The 20,271-nt window shown below is 37.9% G+C and overlaps 1 protein-coding gene across 1 annotated transcript in view; it reads right to left on the reverse strand.

The window, feature by feature from the left end:
* Window positions 1-638: 638 nt before the first annotated feature.
* SLC6A11 (solute carrier family 6 (neurotransmitter transporter), member 11) overlaps window positions 639-20,271 on the reverse strand; it is a gene marked incomplete at its 5' end in the record, with an annotated part of 77,534 nt that continues 57,901 nt past the window's right edge. Inside the window, 7 exons of the mRNA XM_009699371.1 lie at window positions 639-1,190; window positions 3,044-3,214; window positions 4,569-4,669; window positions 5,557-5,659; window positions 10,673-10,810; window positions 12,212-12,324; window positions 14,459-14,583. Coding sequence (XP_009697673.1) covers window positions 1,041-1,190; window positions 3,044-3,214; window positions 4,569-4,669; window positions 5,557-5,659; window positions 10,673-10,810; window positions 12,212-12,324; window positions 14,459-14,583 — 901 coding nt within the window. The remainder of the gene's footprint in view (window positions 1,191-3,043; window positions 3,215-4,568; window positions 4,670-5,556; window positions 5,660-10,672; window positions 10,811-12,211; window positions 12,325-14,458; window positions 14,584-20,271) is intronic.

Here is a 20,271-nt window from a genome sequence, read left to right on the forward strand (position 1 = left end):
AAGGTATGCAGAGGTCTAAACCTGCTCTTTTTTTCCTCAGAACATCTCCACATATATAAAGTAACCTTGATCTCCTGTTGTACAAGCACAGACAGACACATTTCACTTCAGGGGATGGGAAGTGTCAACCAAAATGAAGTACTGGCCACCTAGACACTAAAGTAAATGAAAAAGCTTCAAAGGTCTCCTGAAGCAGTACACATCATATTAAAGACCGTTAACGTACAAGAGCAGCAAAATTCGTAGCTCTTAAGAAATATTCTCTATCCAACCTCCAGAAAAACAGTGACTCAGAAGTGGGCCCATTCCACCACATTTTTAGACCTGTTGAAGGAAATGGAGGGTGGAGGGAAGGCAGTAAGAGCAGCTGAGGTGGTTCTTCCTGTCGGCTTCACAAAACTTGCCCTGAAAGAAGAGCTTGCTTAGGTGCAAAACTCAGTCTTGCAGCTGTCCTATCCTAGGGAAAGGCTGAATCGCACCCAGTCTGGTGCAAAAGCCACTGGCCTCAGCTGGAAAGGCTCCCTCTGATTTTAGTGGCCTTTGGATACAGCCCACATTTAGACAGTAATATGCAACAGCAAATACGTGTCATCTCCCCATCCCCTCACAATTTCTTCCAATATAAACAAAAGGACATTCTGGTCCCCTTTATATACATACATTAAAAGCTGAAATGGTCTGAAATGCTTACAGATTAGAACGCATATATCTATACAACATTACACCTGCCAGAAATCAAAGCAGAGAAGTTTTACAGCACATTATACAGGTCCCTCTAACTGCTAAAAAAACATTTACTGAAATCACCATATTACAAGAAGTCATCACTAACATACCATATAATACTATTTCTTTTTCTTTTACATAATCATTACTTATATAGTAATTTAAAAAAATCACTTTTAAACAAGTATACAATTTTCACTTTAAAATTAACTGGTTAATAAAATTTTGTGCAAAACAAGCCAGCCTCTATAATTAAGTGAATGTATTTATTTATTTATTTATACAAAAAAAATAAAACAAAAAAGATAGTTCTTTCAGAAATGTGTCTCCTTTTCTGTAATGGTTGAAATGGTGCCATCTCCTTTCAGTTTGGCATCGCAGTCATTTATTGCGGCCATGTAGGCTCCTCCAAGTTTCCCTTTCATTTTCAGATCTGAGCTAGGTGTAATCAACTTCCTGAATTTCTAGAAAATTTGAGAAAATGGAAATCATTATCTTTTTCTCGGTCACAGACACACATTTCTTAAACAGACTGACTATAAAACCTTCTTCTCTTGCATGTCTGCTTCTCATTTTTATGTTATAGGTACATCCATAAAACTGTGTGCCACACAATTCTTTACATATCATACCAGACCAAAGGCTAGAGAATGAAGGCAAAGACAAAGTTAAAGTGAATTTTCATGCTGATTTAGAGTAACATCCTCTTCCATGAAGAAACTCAGCACTGTGCTCTGGGTAAGGCCTGTTATAGGGGTACATTTTGTTTCTTATGGTATAGTCAAAGGATATACACAGAAAAAAATAAAGAAACAAGAGATTGCCAAAGTGTATTAAGATACAATAAAGAACAAAAGAAAACGATGTGTTCATCTCAGAACTTTCTGTTTTGTAGCAATAACATCAGTAGCAATGTTGCTGCTTACAGCTTGGGGGTCAGAGACGTTGCAGGAAGTTGGGTTCCTGAGAAGCTCCCAACTGTAATTAAAAAACCCCTCTCATTGTTCATGTATGGAAAAGATAATGACCTGTCTGCAGTGCTTCAGACTATAAACAAGGTCTGTTTACTTGCAGAGACAGGGTAAGGTTGATACATTAAGGAAATATTTAGTATTAAGGTTTGTGCAAAACTTCCTTTTTTTTTACACGCTAAGAAAACTGTATTATGGGCAATTCATTTTTTGTTTATAAACCCACAGTAAAAATTTCCTAGGTAGTCTCCAGGCCATATTTAATCAGCTTAATGGAGTCATTTCAATATAGACTGCCATCAGCCAGCACAATAAATTGTATGTTACCTTCTCCATTCAAGAAAGCAGTACCTATTACACTGAGATATACTCAGATATATTCAGATGTCATACCCTTTGGTTCTGAATGGAGGATAATCTTGAAAGCATGGGTATACACTGTGAGACAGATCTTTCAAAAGTGCTATGTAAGTTAATGAGCCCCAGGCACCCTAGACACAGAAATGCTTACTGTCTTGTTCTTCATATTGGCATTATTCTAGAGAGTATCAGAAAGACTGAGAAAGCACAAAAGAGACTGAATAAAGTCCTTTCCATATATGTATGGAGATAGAAGGAGGCAGTACTGGAATATCTACTTTTACTGACTAGTATCTAAGGAACTCTAGATGACAGAACTAGGCTTTTCTGCAATATGAGAAATCCCAAATGCCTGAATAAGATTTATGTTCTTGTTTCTTCCATTATAGCCATCTTCACTGTCTTTCTTTGGAGAAAAGCGTCTAATAATCTCAGCCTAGACCTGAGCTAACCTGGTACCAAATGTTAGTAAATTCCACTGAATACTTCTTTTTGCCTGTTATTTCTCACTTAGAGAACTGTAATCAGGAAAACTGTCCAGAAGACATATGTGAATGTTTGCTACCCAGCTCCTGGAGGAAAATCCAGGCAGCACAAACATTAGTTACCAAAAACATGGAAAGAAGGCAACTGACCTGAATGAATGGCTGGTACAAACCTTCTTCAAGGATTTAGCTGATGTTACAGACATTTTAAGCTACAAATTGAGCAGGAACAGAGTACCTTATAGCTATAGTATTGGTTAGTTTACCACAGGCTGAAGTCAGTGAAGGCAAAAAAAAAAAAAAAGAAATTCAGAAGAAAATAGAGAAAATTCAGATCCCTCTTTTCACCAGTGACTGAGAGGCCTAACCCAAGCTGCCACTGGAACAGGTATGTGGCATTGCTTTTTTTTGATTAAACTGTGCTTAGTCTTATGCAGGTGAGGATTCACACTCCCTTCCCATTTCTTTTTTCAGTATGATTAATCTGAAAAAGTATCTTACCTCTATGAAAGTGCCTTCTGTCTTCCACAGCTTAATGCCAATCCACAAAGGGATACAGATCATGGAAGAGAGCGCCATCATCCACCCTATGCCATAGCCCCAGTCAGGGTATATATATATATTGTTGTATTTCAAAGGCTTGTATTTCACCAGGAAAAAGATGAAGATTCCCTGAAATAAGCAGAGAAAAACATTAGTATTTGAAAAAAAACTGCCTATGTAACAAGAAAATGATTGACTGTTTAGGCAAGGCCAGTCTCCTTAAAGATGGAAAGTAGAGGTAAGCTTTTCAGTCAGAGAAAAAAAACACAACCAGCAGTATCTTCTTTTATGTACAGCTTACATAACATGTCTCAGTAGTTTCCACAGAAATGAACAACCTTTCAAGTTTAAATCCTATTTACCTCTTGATGACAATAAAACCTGCACTTTGATGGCAAACAGTACGTGGGTAGGAAAGATTAAGTTTTGCTACCGTGAACCAGCTGTGATTAGGTAATACAAGCTGCATCCTCTCCAACCTGTCATGATGAGAGAGGAAAGCCAAAATTTTCAAAGTTGCCTTAATCCACTGTCTGTATCTGCAGTTCTACAGGCCAAGTCTTTCATCCTCACAAAAGCTCAAATATATCTGTCTAAATTTGACAGGTATCTAATCAAGCAGTTTGGACTATTTAAATTTATGAAATACAGAAAAGCTACTATGTACTTTTCTCCAAAGTGGTGAAAAGACTGTACTAGAGCAAGTGATACTAAGTTCATTTCAGAGTTGGTGAAAATGAGTCAGAAATTTTCCCAAGTTTGCAAATGAACTGGCAGAGCTCAAGGGAACGTGGATTTCCAGGTGCCCCAGCATGTGTGGTTTTGCAGTTGCTATCATTTAGGTATTGGACAACTGGAAGGTTTTAGAATCTAATCCTCGTGCACTGTTGGATTAAATTTATGGGCTATCTGGTCATGTTCCTTTTGTAATTTTGTCCCTGTTTAGCCGCAGCAGATTGCCAGAGTTGGCACCAGAACTGCTAGCTTCTGGTAAGGCAAATTCCTTGCCCTCCTTCATGCATATGAAATGTGCCTCTGACCTCTTCTACTATTTTTGCTAGAAGAAAAAATGTCTTGTCTTCTTTGAAAAATGTCTACTTACCCAAAGACAGAGAAGGAAACAGGAGGCTGGAGCAGCAAGGAAACCAGCACAAGTCTGGAGGAGCTTGAGTTATGCTGGGTAGACACAAGGTATACTAGCGATGCAGTGAAAAAAAGCCTCCGTTGTATTGGCAAATGTTCATTTAGGGCCCTGAGTTTATTTTTTTCCTATTACTGTATAGACTAAGATTTCTTATAAATCACAGAGCATTTAACAATTTTTACAGATCCTACAGAGTGTTTTTTAATTAAAACATATGCTACAAATCAATAGGCATTTTTCTCAACTGTTGTGAACTATTGGCAGCAGCAAAATTCTAAAAATATGCACAGAAAACCCTCTGTATGTCTAAAAGGAGTTATTTGGATATTTTATACTTACTGCGCAAATACCTGGAGTTAAGACCATCCAGCACCATTTAATCAATGACAGTGGTTTGTACCCAATCATATCTTCAATGTTATCATAAAAGCGATTGCTGCCTGCTCCAAAAAACAAATGAAAGGCAGATGTAGAGTGTACATGTAAGAGGTTGTATAAGTCAGTATTTAAAACGGTAAAGAGAAGAACATAGGTTCTGACAGAGCTGCAAAGACTGATGCTGCTGTCTCCTTCCCTCACACATCTATCTCTGTTGTCTGCTCCATACTTGTGGCAAAGATTGCTGCCTACATCTGTATCTGACCAATATTAACAGAGAGGAGTGGGCAAGCTGCCAAACAGAAATGGCTTCTGGTCAGTAACAGGCTGAGCAAACCCAGTTAAAGAGTACATATATGCTACAAGGTCATGTGCGAATCCTGTGAATCCTTAGGTAGCTGGGGACATGTGTGATCTGAAGTTTGTATGTTATTTTACAAAGTAAAATTGTCAGTCCTTTGTGTGCAAAAAATGATTCAGAATGTAACCATGAACATACCCAGCACTGTGATGTTTTTCTCTTGACTTTGTTGACAGACAGAAACAGCAGAGCTAGGGACACAACTATGTCCCTTCTGTGATAATGAGGCATGAACTTCAACTTCCCTGGATTTATCCATGAGTGTCAGAAGTGGAAGGAAACACGCCCTGCACAGACACTTTGCAAGAGAAGAAAAACTTCTTGCCACCCCTACTTTGTAAGGCAGCTAAGGACTTCCTTGGTGAAGGAAGGTAGAGGCCAGTCCTGACAAGGACCAAGGAGGGGAAAAAAAATCTATTCCACTATCTTTGTTATTTAGAATGGGGGAAAAGGGCAGTCCTGACTTTTGGTAGGGCTTGGGAATGTGGAGGGCCCCACTCCATAAGGGTACAAGGCTTTCATGTTGCTTTTATGCAAATAGAAAACTTTCATAAAAACTGACAACCACAGCAATTTTCAGCAACTCACCGTAAACCCAGCCAATGCAGACACATTCAAATATGGCAACAAAAAGAAGGCACATGCCACTAGCTGCATAAGAGTCAAATAACTGAAAGACGTACATCCCACCCTGAAAGACAAAAACAGAAAAAGGAAAAAAAATACTGTGTTGGCAGCAGTAGGAATATTTCATAGCAATGGCTTTAATTACACAGTCAATCTGTTGGTTTCTTGACAATCTCCTGACTAAAGTTGGTTCCTTCTTGAACAAAGAACATTCATTTCTCAGTGATTTCTTACTGTGAAAGATTTTTTTATTCTATAGCACTTAAGATCAGTTCCTATGTCAGTTGAATACTGTGCATTTGCTTTAAGGTAGTAAATCCTGGAGTGGAGAGAACTACATTTGACTTATTTCCAAAACACTCTCCCACCTCCATGCTTTTTTTCAACTTTGTTTGTTATCACATCAAGGTAGATATCTACAGCTGCTTTTGATCTCCAGATCACTGCATATGAAGACGCAGGGTCTTGTCTTTGTGTCTGTGCTATTAATATGTAAAAGAATTAGTTAAAATGTGGGGAAAGAAGGCAAAAACTGTAGCTACTGGAATCACTCTCCAGTGGCATGGGGACTGTAAAATGAGTAAACTGACCTATAAAGTTTGAATGTAGCTCACAGCCTTTAAGCCACATTACTGAAACGAGTCACTATTATTTGACAAAAAAAAAAAAAAATCATCATCCTGACTCCAAGCAAGTTTTCTAAAAATGTTTTCCTAACAAGTTAAAAATTGTTCTCCAAATAGCTTTAAAATAGCAACCTGTGCACTTCCAGGAAGGAGAGCAACCAAAACCAAGCAGTTAGCACAGCATCCATACCCAATGCACACTATGCTCTCAATGATCTGTCATTTTCTGCCACACTATGAACCAGTATGAAAAAGGCAAATGTGCATATGAAATCCTCACTTACTTACTGACTATGACTCAACTGTATCAATTGTCACATCTATCAAAGACATAATTCTTTTCTTCTTTTCCTGTATTTTTTCTCTTGCTTACAATAACCAGAACTGTTCAGAGAACTGGCTGGCTTTCTAGACCCTTTGCCTCGAGGTAAGATGAGAAGAAAACCTATGAAGTCCAATTAATAACATTATGGATAACCTGACTATTAAAATTAAATGAGTAATATTATGCTGCCTTCTATGAAAGATACTTAATCTTTTATCACATATGCATTCAATATTGAAATAGTAATGAGGAGGAGAGTCACAAAAGATCGTTTCAATAGAAAGGAATCCTAAGACTTCCCTCTTTGCAGAAGGCTATGTGAAGGAAATAGGGGCTTGAGATCATCTCTCCAGTTGAAATGTAATGCTATTTGGGTAGTACATATGATCCATTACATCTCAGACAATTTTCTGCAAATGGAAGAGAACCCTAAAAACATAAAGAAAACTAAATCAAAAACAATACCTAGGATTTACCCCTTTTTTTCTCTGCATTAACTGACTGAAGGTAAGTTAAGATGGACTCTGTAAACCTGAAATCCTGTAGAACATAAGAATGTTCTAAAGTTACTGTATATAAAACTGCATTGATGTCCAAGCAGGCATTTGGCAGAACTAGTGCTGTATAGTCAGGAAATGACCATATATCTGAATGAGAAAGTTTTCCTATAAGGTAAAATATCTTTTATGAATAATCCAAAGCCTGAATAAAATCCAGTAATGTCTATATAGAAATGCAGGAGAGGATAAGGACAGAGTTGGGATATATATTTACCCTTGGAAGTCTCACTCATGCATAATGCTTTGATGCCTTACTGGAGTACCATGGAATGGAGCATTCTTGATCAGTGTGTCATTTCTGCATTTGATCACAGCTACTTAGATTGCCTAGTTGATGACGTAAATAAGTCACATCTCTCAGTAATAACTTATGTCTCTCTAGCGACACAGAAAAAAAAGTGTTTCTCTGTCCTTTAAGGTTTCTGTTGCGCAAAAAGTTATAGTAAAAGCACTGTGGAATGTCAGCCCTCCCAGACCAGAATGCAAACGTTGAAGTAAAATTTTTTAATTGAAAGAGATTATTTTTTTTTCCTCCTAATGCAGATCCTTTTTTTGATTATTAGCTACACTGCTTTTAGTCAGCTCTGCCAGCTGACAGCTTCCCAAAATCTCACAAGTGAACATCTTTACTGCAAAGAGCTTACCACGAGGTTCAGCAAATATCTGAGCAAATTGGAAACTTAGAGATCAACCAACTAAGACCATGCAATGTAAGGAAAATGATTCTGCAAAACTCCTGCAAGAATATTCCTGTCATTTTGAAGAACTTGCTTTCTCTTCACTCCTCATGCTTACATTGCTTTTAGCCTGTACATCTCGATAATGTGTATCTCAGTGCTCTGCTTAACACTTGGGAGGAATTATTCCAAAATTTCCCTGTTTTACATAGCAAAGACAATTTATCTTACCAAGGGTAAGAATGACTACGGGCAAATTGGTCCCTATAAGGTTGCTCTGCTCCAGTGCTCTACTTATAGGGACACACATCTGGAAGGAATTCTTAATCAACCAGTGTCAATTCCTCTTTCTCACAGGGAACTACGTCACATAATACCTTTCATAAACTATCTGACAAGCTGACTTCCAGTTTAAAGCTAGAACTATTTTCTTAGAAAAACTTCTAGACGTTACTGTTCTGATGGATAAAAATCCTTTCTTAAGGTTCAGCCTAATTATTCATGGCCAGTTTATACACCCTGGATTGGGGATGAGGGAAAGGAAGCCATTCTTTTTGCAGAAATAGATCATGTTATTCACTGTTACATCTATGATGTACTTACAGAAAGCAATCATACATCCTTGATAATATTATCATTATTTTGCTAGTTTCTGGTAAAATATACTCCTAGGATCATCTTCACTGCTCTTGCTTTGCATGCTATTCCAGTCTGACTACAAGTATCCAGAGTCACATGTAATATTTCAGTGGGACTATTACCTTGTCCAGTCATGGGACTATTCCCATCTCTCAATTGGAAATACCTTCCCGAAACATTTAAGAAATACAGTTTTATGTCTACAGCCTATTTGTAGTGCTTAGTTTCACATCCAGATACTTCTTTTTCCTAATTGTTTTCAATGCCTAGTAGAAATGTTTACTACTATATGGATGACCTTATACCTTAGGCTGCTACAGTCTACCCCATCTTTAATACTCCAGTCACCCAGTCCTTCCCTACCATTATGCCTTCTTCTGTGACCCAGGAACATCAGAGTTAATGAAGCCTGATTTGGACTTAAATCTTATAGATGACTGTGAGCCCTTATTCATGCACTCATTAGGCTACAGCGTTTTTGTGAATTCTCTGGTTTTTAATAAAGACTGAACTCATGCTTTGTTCTTTTGAACAATAAGGACACTTCTAGGACTTCTCTATCTGGCTGCCAACTTTCATGAATGTTGAATTTTCATGAAAAAGCGACTTAGCTTTGAAACTTCTGTTAAATTGACTGAAATCTGCCAATAAGTTCAAAATTTAAAATGAAGAGGGAATACATCACCAGAGAGCTAGTCTCACATAGCCAATGACTATATGTGACTTGTTTCCATAGCAAGTCAACTACAGATACTAGATAAAATTGCTACCAAGAGCTGTCTGTCACTAAGAATCTCCTTTAACAGCAAGTCACTATCTCCTCTTTGTCCAGTTACTTGTACAAGTCCTTTTCTTGTGAATAAAATTAATAATTTTTCTTGTAGTGAATTTTCAGTTCCTTCACTGAAGTATAAAACTTCTGCTCAACTGCATTTGCTTCATAGAGTGTCGTATCTCTTATCAGAGAAAGAGATCTGATTCGTCTGGCACAAACTGTCACTAAAAAAAAAAACAAACAACTTTCATTTTGTCCTAGTCTCCACTTTTCGACCCATCTTTAGTTATTCTTTCCTTGAAAGTGTATCTAAAACTAATATATTCTGATTAGTTGATTTATTCTATTTGTTGTAAAAGCTTGTGTACTCAGGACAACAGACTAACATGTTTACAATTGCCTAACACCTTTTTTTTGGGTGAAACTTGCTCATTTTCAGTAACACAGCAATTTGAAAAGCACGTAGTCTAAGGACTGTAGGTCTCTGTAGAGGGAATTTAAGTGACCCCAGATGAGGTCATGAAGTCCTGGGAGGCTGCTTCAGTGGGCAAGGCTGCCTGAAACTGCTGCACCACAGAGACACATCGTGGCCCTTCAGGGTTAATACAGCCAGGCTTCCTCAGACAAACCTTTCTCGGACAATTCTACAGGTCCTCAGACATGAAACTTTTTCTTTGCCTCGCTCCCTGCTGCAGGAAGGCTCTAACGGCCCAGCAAGCAGAAGAATATGAGCAGAGGAGAGTGGGGCTTCTGCCTCTCTTCTTCCTGTCTTGAGAGGGTAAAGTGAAGGAGAGGAAGACTGTTGATAGAACTCATTTTGTAAAGCAAGCTCCAAACTACCAAGTACCAAAGGATCCCAGAGTCCCTCCCCTTCTTGGGAAGCAAACACAGTAGTGGCAGAGATGTTGTATCATGAACTGATGGGATGGATTGACACCCTCAGAATTTTTGGTTTGGAACATCCTAAAATAAACCCTGGTTTGTTTGAAAAACATTTTTTTCTTTTTTTTTATTTCACTCTTACTGAAGCAATTTCTGCTCAGAGATTGGCTGTATTGATTGACCTGGCCTGGTGATATAAAAATCAAAGGCATTTTAGTTTTCTATTTTCACTTTACTTCATCTTCTTTATTGATCTATTCATCCAAAATGTAGTTGTTTTCAGACTGGTCTGCCCAGAGTAGGTAAGCAGAAACCATGATCGGTATATCTGGTTTGCTGCTGCAAAGCAGATGGAATTTCCTTGGCTACATAACTTTGATTAAAATATTTCTTAAGCTCAACTGAAAAACTGAGGATACATTTCACATTTCAAATGTTACACAGTAGTTGAGAACAGTCTCTCAAGTATTTTGTAGTCATATTCCTGATAGTGAAATTTGTCTATGGCAAATGTTCTTGCATTTTATCTGTTATGATTATAAACAGAAACCCATTTCCTTTTATCTGCAGTAGTACAACAAAGCACAGCTTACCTCAGTTAACATTATTAGGCCAATGAAGTATGATACAATGGAAAGGCCGAGAATCAACAGTTCTCTTCTGTAGCCCCTTCGGAAAATCTTTGGATACATATCTACAACAGCTGTCACAAGGCTTTCAACACACACGAACTAGAACAAATGATAGGAAAGTATAAATGAAATATGTGTCTCATCTGCTGTTGGGATTTGGATTTGCTACAAAACACTTCAAATATCCTTCTATGTTCTCATCATAGAGACTGGATGATCCCTGAGGACACTCTATAAGTAGAAGCTCAAACTGAGAGGAATGTCATTTCAGAATTAAAAAGTCCAAAGCTATGGATTTCCAGTCCCCCACCAAATTCAAAAAGTTGAATCCTCTAATATTATCTCACAATGCATTTGCCCTGTAGCAGATGGATTACATAAAAATTAAATCTTTCAAATGTGGCTTGAAGGGGACTGAAATAATGTACAAACCATTCATAGGACTGCAGCAGAATTTCACTCTTAAGTGTCCTGCACTTCTGTCACTCAAAGGAACGATATGCAGTGCTGTGCACCTTCAGGCACTGCTAAATGAACTGCAGGTTTTTGGGATAAGTTCTCCCCATTCTACAGAAGAGAGAGATTCCACAAAGCTATTATTAAGTGCTCAAGCCAAGTACATCTCATGAAGGAGGGAAGGAACATTCTTACTAACTTTGAAAATCAGCAGAAAGCAAGAGGCTCAAGCTTCTGACTCTGGGCTCTGGAGCAAGGTTTCTAAAATAGGCACCAAAATTAATGCCCAAAAGTAGACAATATGAAGCCTGCTTCCCTGGAGCAGTCAAGAGTAGAATTCAGGAATTGCTCATTTTAAAAAAGACTTTTAAAAAGATTGTTAGATCACAAAAAAGAGCAGTTATTAAAACATTAAGTTTAATGATTGGAAATGTCATGCAAAATAAGCACTGAAGAGCTTTATCCTACAGTATACAGTCATAAACCTGCTGAAGCAAATTATGCCAAGATCTGAGCTGCATGCTGAAAATGCTCACTACTTTACATTCTTCATCAAACAGCTTTCACAATTTTTATGGTCACACAGGAAGGACAACTTCTATGCTGCCACTCTGCTGCAGAATATGACTACACATTTCTTGCTATGGTATCCTGAACCATAAATACACCATAGGAACTTACATTATCGCTATCTGATATCCAGCTTCAAAATTCATTGCAAAGTGCTTTAAAAATGGGAAAAGAAGATGCACTGGTATTTTACTGAACTCTGAATTTTAATCACCCATATTTAAGTTCAAACTGATTTCCATGTTAATAATGAAAGCTAGAGTCAGGCTGAATCAGTGTTCACAGTAAATCATAAAGGAATCTCCAGCATCACATAACTAAGATTTAAAATAAGGAACTTGTATGAATGCTTTTAAGCGAAGAATTAAGTTAGGGTTCGTTCTTTCATCATATTAGATGCTGTTTACATCAAGCATGCTGATAGACACATGCTAGAGAATCTGACAAAATATTTAAACGGCATTTGTTTCATACCTGACTATCTAATCCAAGGAATATGAGCATCATGAAGAACAGAGTTGCCCACAGAGGAGAAAGAGGCATCATGGTAACAGCTTTAGGGTAAGCAATGAATGCAAGTCCTGGTCCTGAAAAGGAAGAACAGGAAGGAAATAGTTTATACTTGTGTACTGGGTCTGGCTGAAGGGGAGTTAACTTTCTTCGTAACAGCCTGTACAGTGTTACGTTTTGGATTTGTAGATAGAACAGCATTGCTAACTCCAAGATTGTGGCTATTGCTGAACAGTGCTTGCACAGCATCGCTTATTAAACTTTGTCTGGATGCACCTGTTTCTCACTTTTTCTCTTCCTGTTCCCTTCCCCATCCCACTGGAATGGGCGAGTGAGTGAACAGCAGTGTGGGTGCTTACCTGCTGGTGACGGTCAACCCACCACGAATTGGTTGTTCTTTTATGGCAGATAAGAGGAGCTAAATACAACATGGAAAACCTTGACAAACTCTACATCTCTAATAGTCTAAATATTTGGTGATGAGGCTAATCACTAATGAAGACTTGCTTGGCACATCAGCTCTGCCTATGTCCTGTCCAAATGTTTGAAAGTCAAGACTTCTGTTAAGACATCATTGTACTTTATGTTCTCCTTCTTTGTGTGGATGTACAGCAAGACTCACAGACCTGAATAAATAATAGCATGTGGTCCTGTGATTGCCTTACAAATCTTATTAACATATTCTGGAATAGTTTGTGGGTTTTTTTTTTTCCCCTAAGACAGAACTGTACCTGACATTTTGTGCAAGAATGCAGCCAATGGTAAGAGCTGCATCTTGGAAGCCATACATAGTGCAAGCCAAACGTCTACCGTTTTGTTCAAAATCTGCTCTGCATTTTTGAGTGCTGCTGCTGGTACATAACATTAATTCATTGGCTGCATATTTACAGAAATCTTTAAAATAGAACATTTTTGCAATAGCATTGGTAACTTCTCAGATCTGCTAAAAAACCATTTCACTTAGCTGATATTTTCCTGTTCTTATTTACCTGTGCCCATTTTTCAGCTGCTGCAAGCTCTCATGCTTTAATAGCTTTTAAAGCAGGGGTACAAATGCAGTATCACAAGGCTGATAAAGAATTACCTCTGTGCTCCTGTTGCAATAACTTCAGTGAAGACCTGTCAAAACACTACTGCTTTTTCATTTAACGCAGTCTTTACAAGATCCTATAGTTTACAGAGTAGCTGTAAACTCTTTTAACCTTTTTCTATATAGTTTCTATAATAGTATAAGGCAGTTGTCTTGGGGGCTTTAGGAAAAGAGAAATATTTTGTATGACAGTGTCAGTGAAGCTCTACTTGCTTTGCAGTTTTCCTGCTAACCTTGAGTAACTTCATGAGAGTCGTTTCTCCTTCTCAACAGTTTAGCATTATACTGCTTTTCTTTCTGGGCAGCTCTCCTGCTCTTTTTGTTCTGCTGAGTTTTAAGTGATGCTTAAAGATGTTACATCTGCAAAGGTGTTAACAAGCAATTAACTTTCATTGGATGCCTAACTCTAAGTGATGGTAATGAACTTTAGATGGTTAATTTCTCGTAGAGATGGGCCTTTGTGCCTTTCTGGACTCAAAACAAGAACTTTTATGCTTAATCAACCAGAGTGTCTCAGTGTATGTCCCTGGGAGAAAAACTTACTGACATTAGGAGATGGCATTAGCTGTCTGACTGTTACAAACCTGTATTTGGATAGTATACATTAAACAAGACCTCAGAGGACTTCCGAAGATTCCTTGTAAACAGATGGTTTCTTGGTTTCTCATTACTTTAATAGCTATATCTTTTTTCATTTTCTTTTTTTTTTTTTTTTTTCCAGAAGGAACAAATATTTGTGTGGATTTTGGTCTGTTTAAAGAAAACTGAATGCTCCTTTCATGAGGCTACTCAAGGGGCATAACTGACCGATATATCTCTGCTAAACAATCTTCTGGATGCTCAGCTGGAGTAAGTTTGTGTTACGATAGCTCCTTGACTTTATGAATTTGGTGCTATGCACAGTAACATCAATATTTTTCACACATAAATGCATGACCATAAAAATAGTTAAGAACTCTTCTTATAGCAGTTATGAGTCAGGTAACATGCTTTTAAGAGGAGTTTTGTAAAACTATCTGCACAACAGTCAACTTATCCATAAGACATGGCACAGACTAAGTATTCTGACAGCAAACTCTGGGCATTTTTTGTTAACTCAGAAAACTACTTTTGGAACTTACCTGATTCTGCAACTTCTGCAATGGGCACGCCTTGTTCATAAGCCATAAATCCAAGAACTGAAAAGATAGCAAAACCAGCAACAAAGCTTGTGCCACTGTTCAAGCAGCAGAGCATGATGCAGTCTCTGAAAATATAAATAAAAAACACTGCAGTTGATCTCCAGAGCCTGAGTTTCTTTCATATACTGAGCCACAGGACTAATAGAACCCCAAGCCGCAGGAATGAACATTAAGAGTAAGTTCCCAACTGATACTATGGCCCGAGAGAAATCAGTCAGGCATACGCGTTTGCAGGAAGATACCATCATAACACCCTTGCCTGTGTTTTAACTGGTTGAATTGCAAACCTCTTGCTACCCACTTACTGGTTTTCAATAGAATCTTTAAAAAACATGTAAAAATACTGTAAGAATGGTGTTAAGAATGACTTTTCTGTAGTAGTTGTAATAATGTATTCCGGAGGATATGAACTCATTTATAAACTATGTAAAAACGGTAGTAATTTGTTTCCTGGAAAAAAATCCTATGGTCAGATGTTAGCTAATTCTATTCCAGTTACAGTGTATTAGCAATATATATATCCATATGAAATACAACTCCAGTTTGGTTTATAAACTTAATATATATACATAATCTAAGAAGTGTGTACATGCCTAAAAAAGTGCCTAAGTAGGCAAAGATAGTGCAGGGACACTGATCTTTCAGACCAGTGTATCCTACACATCAAACAATGACAATTACAAGGCCAAGTTGAAGAAATATTTTGTTTCCCAGATTGGAAATGTCACAATAGTAAATCACTTTGAAAAAAGGGAAAATACTCTTGCAGAAAGGTGTGATCTTGCCCCAGAGCTCAGTGAAATATTGTTGTTCATCCTGCTTTCAGACAGCACCTCAAGCTTGACAGATGATGAGGTAGGAATGATTTATCATGACAGTCAGTCTTTTAAGACTGTTTGCTACGAGAGACAGCTGTGTACTTGAGAAAGTAATAATCTAACCTAGATGACTGAAAGTAAATTAGGATTCTAAAACGCTGAAACACAAGGCAAGCCTGTAGCTCTGTCAAGCCTATAACTTAGTCTGGTTTATTCCCATCCTACTACAGCTCTGAAGCAAATTTTTGTACAAGCTATCTATGAGAAGAAATGACCTTGTAAAATCTAACAGGTTTTGAATCCACATCTTCAATAACAATTCCCATCTTTGTCACAGATTTGTAGTGGCTTTTTAAGAATCAGAGACAATTTATATTTTTGAAGTCCTGGCATATATTCTGGCAAAACTTCTTTGGTAACCTCTCTGTCCTGTTGCTTGTTTTCTTTGGTATTTTTATCCTGTAACTTTATCTCATCAGTTTATTAAGTTGAAAGCGAGGTGACCAGTTCCAGCATTTTATTCCTTCAGTCATGAGCCCTGCACTGCATCCCACATCTGTTCAAAGCTCTGTTACTTTGACTCACCTTAGCATCAGGCACATACATTCTAAACGGCAGGAAGTAAGCATACATTTCAATACTGCAAAGTAAGTGATCAGCTGAGCTATGGCCATTGGGCCATGGGAGGCTTTGGCTCTCTCTCTCATCACCTTATCTACAGTTAATTTTAACCATTATTTTGAGAATGTTTTAATGTTTTCATAATAATTTCATAGTAAAAAAAAAAAATATCTGTATGGCTTATCATCTATAAATTGCCAAAATTTGTCCAGAAACAAAAAGGAATGAATATTCCCATTTGTAGATCAAGATTCAGACATGGAGAAGTCCAGTGATGTTCACATTTCTTTCATGCATGGGCTCTTTCTAACACTGTTTCTTCATTAGCAAGGGTAAATAAGTCCTTTAAAATATTTTCTGAAAATTCTGAAAATGGTCAGAATTCTAACCTGTTATTTATTTGCTTTTCATATGAAATTGCTTCCTGTAGTTATGCACAGCCAGGCTAGTTACAGACTTTGGATGTTTTAAAGCAAAATAGCAATCTAAAAGAAAGCAACAAGGCGCACAGAGTTCTTTGTGCTTTGCAGATAAATAAAACAAAGAAAAATATCATCTTCCTAACCATTCTTCTCAGTGTATTTCAGCACTGAAGTAGCTCTAGAAAGATTCTCACCCCAGCCTACCTCCTCCAAGAAACTGGTGAGTTCAGTGCTAAGAAATTAAAACTAAGTATGATGAAACTCGTCGATAAGAAATGTTAGAAAGACGTACTTTTTAATCCTTTGGGGGAAGAAAAAAGAGATACTACTTCAGTGGGATGGATCTGGCTGCTCACCAGCCATACAATGCCTCCATTTGGAACAACCTGTTTTCTGCAGATAAGATTTATTTTGGATAATTCCCAGGCTTCAAATGCAGTCCAAACAACAAGATTTTTTTTTCTTTTTTTCTGGTGAATGGTGTGGCACAGGACGTTTGAGAGCTGCTGATTCCTAACCATGCGAAAAACGGTTGAGGACCAGACACATTGCTCCCTGTGCACCTTCAGAGCCCCTGGCAGTTTCTGCTGCTTCCTCTTGAAGGAAGGTCCTAGGGCAAGGCCCAAGTGGTTTAAGCTGGACTGTCCTATATAACTAGATCTTCTGTGAGAGAACAAGAGGAGCACAGACGTTTCTGCATCCACAGGGGAGACCCACGAACTACAGTGCCATGGTACAAGATAGTTACAGGGCAGATCTGCATTTCTCCAAGGGAAATGGGCAAAAGTGAACCTAAGGGGATTTTCATCACCTCCAGTGAGTGAGGTACCTATTCTTTTGACACAACACAGCCACAGCTCCATCATTTTCCTCCCCAGTTAGACAGTCACAGACTGAACACTCACTTCTCTGGGGACCTAGCAGTGTTTCTTGTCCTAATAAAAATATACCCTCCAATTTTAATTTCCATTCTTCCTTTATCTTTGCAGGAATTCTACTAACCCCTCAACTCCTATTTTTTTCCCTTAGATAGAAGTGCGTAAACTATAGTTCAGTCTTTTCCTCTACCATGGACAGGAAAACTGAGAGGGGGATCTGGATCCATCGATTGTGAAACCAATGAATTTGAAAACACAAATTCCCAAGAACCATTGGAAGGAGAATGGAAAATTTATCTAATTTTCCATTAAGTTTTTATAAGCATCCTTGGTAGGAAGGCGTCAGAGCCTGACTAAAGCCCAAATGGATTTCAAATGAAAGGAGAACTTCAAATTTTTATGAAAACTTCACATTCTTCCAAATTAATGTCTTGCCAATCACCTGAATAATTCAACACATGCATCTCTTATCCTCTCCCTGCCTGACAGGCAGGATACTGGTGAAAAATTGATTCTGCCTTCCTTAAGAAGCTTCTCTGATTACAGAGAAGAGCCCACAGAGCCTTTTGCATCCCTCCAGTTACTTCCTTGCCTTTGTGGATCCCCTCAAGACCAATTCCCATTCCTCTTTTCCTCTTAGACTAGAAGCTTGAAAAAGGACACATTGCCATTACTTCAAGTTTTGTCCATTTGTTGAGAATGTGTGAAATCACTCATTTATCTTCTGCACCACAGTGGCAACATGGCAGCTAACCCCTGATTTGTACATGGGGCTCATACATAAAAATTGTGCAGCCTCCAGTACAAAGGAGTGGTGGTGTGAAACCAAATGGCGTTTCCCCTGATGGGGAACTGCACAGTGTCCAGCAGGGAGCTGGATCTGTCCTGCAAATACAGAGCACACAAAGCAGGAACAGGAACACCTTCCTCTTCGGTCTGCTGAGGTTGTCTGAAATTAATCCGTCCCTTAAGAAGGTATGAATGGACTAGGGATTCTTAGCTCACTAAAAATTTGAGGAAACATCAGTACACCTTTCTTTTATTTATACCGGAAAAACATTGCCTGCTGATAGTACTGCCATTACTTTAATCTCTTATGAAGAGTTGCTTTCGATATAAACTGTTGTAAATCCAGGGAGGATCTCAATTAATGTATTACAATGAAAGGTAAGTAAGGACAATAAAAATTCATTTCCTATTCAAAGATGCGAAGTGACTTAGATCAGGTTGCTAATAAGAAAAACCCACGTGCAGTTTAGATTTTCCCATTTCCCGCTAAAATACTTCATGTCATTATTTTCCACTGCAACTTTTCCTTAGAAAAAAAAAATTTAGTAAAACAGAGTGCAAAACCAATAGAAGTACATGTTACAATCAGACAATACGCCGCGGGTAATGCAAGAGGCAAATACATAGCTTGATTTTAATTTTTTAAAGTACTAGTTAGAATACAAATTTAATTCTGCTTTCCACTGCATAACTGCTTTGTATGCCTTGGTCTGTTAACAGCCCTCTTTAACTCAGCTGCTTTCTGCAGCTAACTTCTGTCCTACTCCTTTCCTCAGACTTCTTAAGAATCATACTTTGGGACACAATAAAATCTGTCCTATTCAGAAAATTTGTGAAAACACTTTGTTAGAGGAATTGTGAAGCTTGGATTCAGTGAAAAGTATTCTGTGGCAGCATTTTGCTCAGCAGCTTTAAAAAAGAGCTGCTGCTGTTTCTTACAAGCCATGCTGCTAGGTCAGACGAAAAGAAGGAAAATTACATAAGCTCTCTGGTCACACATCAAAACTCCTGCTTTTTGTAATGAGTTAGAAAACCATAGTAAAAAGATTACTGCTGTCCTTGAGGCAGTGACAGAATAGTTTCTAGATGGGATGCAACTGGGGGGAAAAAAAAAAATTAACTAAGAGAGAAAAGGAGTAGTGCCTTTGTTAAAGCATCACTTATGCTAATTAGGGAAAACTTTCATTACCCACTGTTCTGGAGGGGCATTCATTACTCTCTGTTGGGGCATCTCTATTGTTATTCTGAAATAATGTCAGTCAGCATTGAAAATCATAGGAGACTTACACTACTTTACGCAGCAAAATATTTGGAATTTTGGCTGTCATAGCCAAGCAAATTTTAACTCCTGTTGCTGCTAAGTTACTTTGCATGTTTAGATGGCAAAGTACCCTTAACTGCTGCTGGATAGCTTTGCAGCCATGGTGGATTCATTCGTGTCTCTGTGGTTTCCAGTATCCCAATTCCCTCTCTGTTTGGAGGGTCCTACTGTTTGGTGTGTCTCTGACAGAAGAGCAAATTGTTGGTAAGACATTGAAAGAAGGCGGCATTTCCTAAAACTGTCTCCTGAACTCTCCAAGTAAAACTGTAATTTAGAATTTAAATACTTACCCTTTGGGGGTTTTAGGGGTAGTGTGTTCGGGGTTCTTTTGCTTTTACTTTTGGACTGGATTATTTCCGTTATAGAAAAATGAAATTTTAATTCTCTGTCTGGACATCATAATGGAGTCAGTACAATCAAGCTGTCATTTACTGTCTTGTATTAAAGGCTGTTGAACAGTAGGAAAACTAATTCAATAACTACTGATGCCAGAAGAAAAAAGTAGGCTCATATACCTGCTGATGCCAGTAAAATGGAATGAGGATTTTGTGTGAGTCATATGCTTTTGATGTTGATTCAGGAAAGATTAAAACCTACTGAACTCATTAGCAATTTCCTTACTGATTTCTATAAAGATAAGCAATGAAATGCTATCCATTTCTACTGTGCTCTAGCTAGAGGCCAGTAAACTACAGGAAAAAGTGACATTCAGAGTGTAGACCAAACTCAGGTGAGTTTTAGCAACAAATTTTTTGTAGCATTTTTTTTTAGGCAGATATACATTAAAAATCGAATATTGCACACACATACAATTATACATGTATAAAATTCTGTATATTATGCATGCAATTGTGTATACCTGTGTGTACCGAGTGGCTTTTTGCTTATTCAAAGGGGAGAGACA

The sequence above is a fragment of the Cariama cristata genome, unplaced genomic scaffold (assembly GCF_000690535.1).
Source record: "Cariama cristata isolate BGI_N322 unplaced genomic scaffold, ASM69053v1 scaffold6964, whole genome shotgun sequence".
NCBI lineage: Eukaryota > Metazoa > Chordata > Aves > Cariamiformes > Cariamidae > Cariama > Cariama cristata.